At 49.7% G+C, this 6,687-nt stretch overlaps 1 protein-coding gene across 1 annotated transcript; it reads right to left on the minus strand.

Moving 5' to 3' along the window:
- Nucleotides 1-6,109: 6,109 nt before the first annotated feature.
- On the minus strand, nt 6,110-6,481 carry LOC148565818 (uncharacterized). Its single transcript, XM_088487245.1, has one exon. It carries the CDS (start codon nt 6,479-6,481, stop codon nt 6,110-6,112), a length of 372 nt encoding a protein of 123 aa, XP_088343371.1.
- Nucleotides 6,482-6,687: the final 206 nt, after the last annotated feature.

Below are 6,687 nucleotides of genomic sequence, written 5' to 3' on the forward strand. Positions count from 1 at the left end.
CTAACTTTTCCCAAGGAAAGACTGGGACTTGAGGATTCGAATTAATTCGTCCACTTAACTTACCTTCATAGTTAGAGGTTAACAAAGTGGGAGAAAAATCCAACTCTCATCACAATCGATAATGATAACTAGGATAGGACTTCCAGTTCTCATACTTTGCCAAGAGTTTATTTTACAGTTATTATTATTTTATTTTACTTGTCATTCAACTAACTTTTTACCTTAATCCAAAACCCCAAAACATGCCTTTGCATAACTAATAATAAGAATATACCTCCTTGCAATTCCTTGAGAAGACGACCCGAGGTTTAAATACTCGGTTATCAATTTATTTAGGGGTTTGTTACTTGTGACAACCAAAACGTTTGTAAGAAAGGTTGATTGCTTGGTTTAGTAACTATACTTACAACGAGAGTTTACTATAACCTCTAAACCATCAATCTTCAGTTCTTCAAGCGGCTCCTCGTCCTGAGGTAAAAGTTGAACCGGAGCCCCGGGAAGAGGCGGACTTGGAGGAAGAGGTGGTCATCGTTGATAACCCAAGGAAGAGGAAACCATCCTCCAGTCCTGAGGGGTTCTTACTGTCATGGAGAAGAACTTCGATGCCGGGACCTTTATCGATTCCCAATTTCTTCCCGGCACGGAGGACTTCTTCTTTGGCGGGGACCTCTCTTCTCAAGCGAGGTGGATGTACCGCACTCTGCTCAGGGGGCTGCCATAGCTAGAAAGGCTAAATCTGCTTTGGCGGGGACCCGATCTCTTGAGGTGAAGCTTGAATCTTCGGTCAAGGCTAACGCCAGGTACAGAGAGGAAGTGAAGTTACTCCGGGAGCAGCTTGCAGCAGCCGAAGAGAAGGCTAAGTCAGTCGAAGAGAAGGCTAAGGTTGATGACGACAAGTTGAAGACCGCGGAGGAGAAAGTGAAAACCTCTGATGCTGCCGTGGCCCGCCTTACTGAGCGGGAGCTTACCTTAGAGGGACAACTTAACTCTTCACAAGGTCGGGTGGCTGAAATGGAGAAGGAGCGTGATGAGGCCCTTTCCTCGGTCAAGGCGGCTCAGGCTGAGACTGCTGAATTTAAGAAGAAGTATAAAGAGACCGTGAAGCAGGGCAAGAATGCCATCCTGATGACCGAGGAAGCTCTCAAAGCTCAAGTAAAGCTGCTGTCTCCTGACTTCGACACCTTGGCTATTGGCGTTTTCAAGACTATCAAGGATGGCAAAATCGTCGACATGCCGAAGAAGTGACTTGTCCTTGTAACTTGTGTCCTTTTGTAACTTGTAATGTTTACAATCTTTTTGAACTGTTCGAATTTGTTTGCCGCGTAATCGGCATGTGACAAACCGCTTTTTTTTCGCCTTGTCGGCGCTTACTTTTCTTTTTGTTCTTTACTGTTTTGTTGGTATTAACTATTTGTTCATGAACGTTTTACCGTTTAGTTGGTAATTAGCGAAGCCAGGTCGTGGCTTTCATCGTTTCAATAGCCGCATATTTTGGCGTTCGTTAATTTTGTGGTGCCCGGGGTGATCAGTCCCGGGTTACCGTATCGGCTTGAGACCGTTTACTCGTCGTGGTGGCTTAATTAATAACAATAAATGCGAAAAAATGAGGAGATGACAAGTAGTTTATAAATGGTAATAGTAAATGGCTCAAACGTAAAGTGGCTCAAATGTAAAATGATAGCAAATATATGACAAGGACAAATAATCCATCATAAAGTGTTCTTACTAAACCGGTGGGTTTGTTCTAGGAATAGAATCTTCTCAGATTGCCCGTGTTCCATGTTCTTAGGACTTCCTTGCCGTGGAACCGCTCCAGCTTGTAGGCGCCATTGCCGATCACCTCTTTCATCCTGTAAGGGCCTTCCCAATTTGCCGTCAGCTTTCCTTCTCCCGGTGTCCGGAGCCCGATATCATTGCGTCTTAGGACTAGGTCGTTCCGTTCGAACTCTCTCTTGAGCACCTTGGCATTGTAGCGCAGGGCCATTCTTTGCTTTAGCGCCGTTTCTGATAAATGAGCCATCTCCCTGGCTTCATCCACCAAGTCCTTTTCCACGGCCTCTTCGACTCCTCCTAAGAGTAGTCGCGGGCTCGACTCACCAATTTCCACGGGTATTATTGCATCTACCCCATAGGTAAGTCGGAAAGGAGTTTCCCCGGTAGCTGACTATTGAGTTGTGCAGTAGGACCGGAGAACCGAGGCTAGTTCGTCTGCCCACGCTCCCTTCTTCTGGTCAAGTCGTTTTTTGAGGCCCTGCAAGATGACATTGTTCGCGGCTTCAACTTGTCCGTTGGTTTGGGGATGCTCAACTGACGAGAACTTTTGCTTTATGCCCAAACCGGCAAGGAATTCTCTGAATTTTTTTATCAGCGAACTGTGTCCCGTTATCCGAGATGACGGCTTCCGGGATACCAAATCTTGCTATTACCTGCCTCCACATGAACTTCCGACAATTTGCTGAGGATATGCTAGACAACGGCTCGGCCTCTATCCACTTTGTATAATAATCAATGGCCACTATCAGGTACTTGACCTGCCCTGGCCCGACCAGGAAGGGTCCCAAAAGATCGATTCCCCATTGTGAGAATAGTCGGGAAGCCGTCAGTAGGCTGAGTTCAGTTGCTGGCGCTTTGTGAAAGTTGGAATTCTCCTGGCATCTTTTGCACCTTCTCATGAATTCCTTAGAATCCGTCACCATTGAGGGCCAGTAGTAGCCGGCTCTAATGAGCTTTCTGGCTAGGGCCTTTCCTCCGATGTGGTAACCGCAGCATCCTTCGTGGACTTCCCTGAGGACGTAGTCCGTTTGGTTGGGACGCAAGCATTTCAGCAGTGGTTGGCTAAGCCCTTTCTTAAACAGCTGTCCCTGTATGATCACATACTTAGCCGCTTCTCGCCTTATTGTCTTAGCCAACTTCTCGTCGCTGGGGAGTTCGGCCTTTTCTAGGAAGTCGATGATCGGGTTCATCCAGGAGGGATCTGCCTGGGTCAGATGTAAATATACCATTGGTTCTTTTATCAAACCCTAAATGAGAGACCGGTTTCCCGTCCCTGGTTTTGTGCTCGCCAGTTTTGATAGGAGGTATGCCCGTGTGTTCCTTTCTCTCGGAACGTGCTGGATCGTGACCTCCTCAAATTGCTTACTCAACTCTTTGACTTTCTCCAGATATTTCTGTAACAGTGAGTCTCTGGCTTGGTAGGTCCCATTGATCTGAGAAGTTACAACCTGCGAGTCGCTACATATCTCCAGTCGGGTAGCTCCGACCTCTCCTGCTAGAGCTAAGCCGCCCAGCAGGGCCTCGTATTCTGCCTGATTGTTTGACACCGGGAACTCGAATTTGACTGACTGCTCGTATACAACTCTAGTTGGGTTTTCTAAGATAATTCCTGCACCTCCGAACGTTTGGTTGGATGCTCCGTCCACATGGAGCTTCCACCGTGTATTTGGTGTCCCTGCCGGGTCCCCTGTCACCTCTACCAAGAAGTCAGCCATGGCCTGAGCTTTGATCGCGTGCCTGGGTTCATACTGTAAGTCATATTGGGAGAGTTCCACAACCCAGGTCTTCATTCTACCCGCCAGATCGGGTTTCTGGAGTACTTGTCGGATTGCCTGATCCGTCCTGACGATTACTTGGTGTCCTTGAAAGTACTGCCGCAACCTTCGCGACGAGGTCTGGAGCGCATATGCCACCTTCTCTAACTTGCTATACCTTAGCTCCGCTCCTTGTAGTGCTTTACTCACAAAATATATTGGTTGTTGGGTCTACCCCTCTTCTCGCACCAAGACCGCTGCCAAGGCCTCGTCGGTTGCTGCCAAGTACAAGTACATCGCTTCTCCATTTTTAGGCCTCGCGAGGACGGGCGGTACTGAGATTATCTCTTTGAATTATTTGAAAGCCTCTTCACATGCCGGGATCCACTCGAACGCGATCCCCTTCTTCATCAGGTTAAAGAAAGGCAGAGCCTTGGTTGCCGACGCACCGAGAAAACAGGATAGTACGGTGAGTCTGCCCGCCAACCTTTGGACATCTTTCACGTTTCCCGGGCTCTTCATCTGTAGGATTACTTCACACTTTTCCGGGTTGGCCTCCACCCCCCTTTGGGTTATCATGAACCCCAGGAATTTTTCGGCTTTGACGGCGAAGGCACACTTCAGCGGGTTGAGTTTCATTCCGTGCCGACGAAGAGAGGTGAAGACGTTTTCCAGGTCGCCTATGAGGCCGTCGGCTCTGGCGGTCTTGACCAAGATATCATCTACATATACCTCTACCGTCTTGCCGATGAGGTCTCTGAAGACCTTGTTCACCAGCCTCTGGTATGTGGCCCCTGCATTCTTCAGTCCGAACGGCATTACTTTGTAGCAGTATGTTCCTCCTGGCGTTATGAACACCGTTTTTTCTTCATCTGGCCGGTGCATCGGTATCTGATTGTACCCAGAATAGGCATCCATGAAGCTCAGATACCGGTAACCCGCCGCCGCGTCAACAAGAGCATCGATGTTGGGTAGGGGGAAGGAGTCCTTGGGACATTCTTTGTTAAGGTCGGAGTAATCCACGTACATTCTCCATTTCCCACTGGGCTTTTTAACCAATACCATGTTCGACAGCCAAGTCATGTAGTCGAGTTCCCGAATGAAGCCACTTCTAGTAGGCTGGCCGTCTGTTTGGCCACCTCCTCTTCCCTTTCTTGGGACATTTTTCTCCTCCTTTGGGCCATTGGCTTTGCCTCCGGTCTCACGACTAGATGGTGCAACATGAATTGGGGGTCTATACCCGGCATGTCGGCCGGGGTCCAGGCAAACAAGTTGTCGTTAGCTCTGATCATCTCCATCAGGGGTTCTTTCAAGTCATGGGGTAGGTTTCTATTTACATAGGTAAACTTCTCATCTGAGTCGCCGACCTTGAACTTTTCAAGGTCCCCCTCTGGTTCCGGCCTGGGTTTGTCATCGACTCTGGCGTCCAGATCGGCAAGAAAAACACTGGATGCTTCTTTAGACTTCTTTCTAAGGGAGAGGCTGGCATTGTCGCATGCGACCGCCGTCTCCAGGTCTCCCCTGATGGTCCCCACTGATCCATCATCAGCAACAAACTTCATTAACAATAGCCTGGTGCAGATCACCGCCCCAAACTCGTTGATAGTCTTCCTCCCCAGGATGAGGTTGTAGGTCGTGGAGTTCCTTAAGACAACAAACTCCGCCATTAGCGACCTCTTTCCCCTGCCTCCGCTAATGGAGACCGGGAGGGAAACTACGCCGTCTGGCTTGATGAAGTTATCGCCTAGGCCTACTACGCCATGTTGGTGGCCTTTCAAGTCGGTATCCCGTAGGCCTAAAGCATCAAATACATTGCGGTACATGATATTGGAGTTAGCCCTTGTGTCCACCAGGATCCGCTTTACTAGGCCGGTACCTACCCTGGCCGTGATTACCATCGGCGGGTTCTCTGCAACCTCGTCAAACCATGGATCTTCGGGGCCGAATGATATCGAGGGTACCCTCCGGGGGGTCAGCGTGGGGCCAGAGGACATAGCTAAGACCTTGGCGTCCTTTTTGCTAGCCGATTTCGACCTGGGAGGGACGTCTCTTCTAATCAACACGTTTACCACAGTGAGGCCATGCTCACTGTCCTCCTCGGGCTCCTGTCTCTGCCTTACGGTGCGGCTTTTGTCCTCGGTTGATCGGTTACGGTCCCTCCTCCTCGGTTCCCTTATAAGGTGGGAGAACTCAGCCAACTTTCCTTCTCGGATGGCTTGATCCAGGGCTTCTTTCAGGTCGAAGCAGTCTTGGGTCTTGTGGCCATAGCCCTTGTGGTAATCACAATAGAGATTTTTGTTTCCTTCCGTCCTGTCCTTGAGTTGTCAGGGCTTCGACAAGATGCCCTTGTCGGCGATTTGCTGATAGACTTCAACGATTGGAGCCGATAGGCAGGTGTAGTTGGTGAACTTCCCAACACGGGAAAAGGGCTTGAAAGTCTTAGCTGACCCTCCGTCTCTGGAGTGTTCCTTAGACCTTTCCCCGCCGCCGGACCGGCGGGCATTAGGGTATGCGGGCTGCCGTCTATTGGCTGCCACGAACTGGCTTACTTCTTCATCATTGATATATTCCTTGGCCACGTTCTAAATTTCCTGCATTGTCCAGACGGGCTTGGTGGTAAGGTATTTTCTGAAATCCTCATTTAGTAGCCCGTTGGTTAAGCACAAGCTGGCCACCGAATCGGTTAGGCCGTCAATCTCCAGGCACTCATCATTGAATCTATCCAGGTACTTCCTGGTCGGCTCACCGGTGCGTTGAGTCACTCCTAGCAGATTAATCGGGTGTTTCGCTTTAGCGATACGCATGGTGAACTGGGCCAAGAAGGCGCGACTGATATCGACAAACGTGGTTATGGAGCCTTGGGAGAGGGCATTAAACCAATGAATTGCTGGCCCAACTAAGGTTACCGGGAAAGCCCGGCACCTTACTTCATCGCCTACCCCCTCCAGGTTCATCCTGGCCTCGAAGGCCGTTAGATGCTATGGGGATCTTGAGTACCATCGTACCTCATGTCTGCCGGCTTATCAAAGTGCTTCGTCAGCCGTACTCTGAGGATCGAGTGGTGGAAAGGGGTCGCCCCCATGACCACCAGCTGCCGGGTTCTTCTCGGTCCTTCCCTACTGTGTTCTCTGTGAGGTCCGCTTCTCCTTGCTCTTTCTCT

This window comes from Arachis ipaensis, chromosome B5, assembly GCF_059453495.1.
Source record: "Arachis ipaensis isolate K30076 ecotype BB chromosome B5, ASM5945349v1, whole genome shotgun sequence".
In the NCBI taxonomy this organism is placed as follows: Eukaryota; Viridiplantae; Streptophyta; class Magnoliopsida; order Fabales; family Fabaceae; genus Arachis; species Arachis ipaensis.

Coding starts and splice junctions, on each gene's coding strand:
- LOC148565818 (XM_088487245.1), bottom strand. CDS start 6,481: ATGAACCTGGAGGGGGTAGGCGATGAAGTAAGGTGCCGGGCTTTCCCG.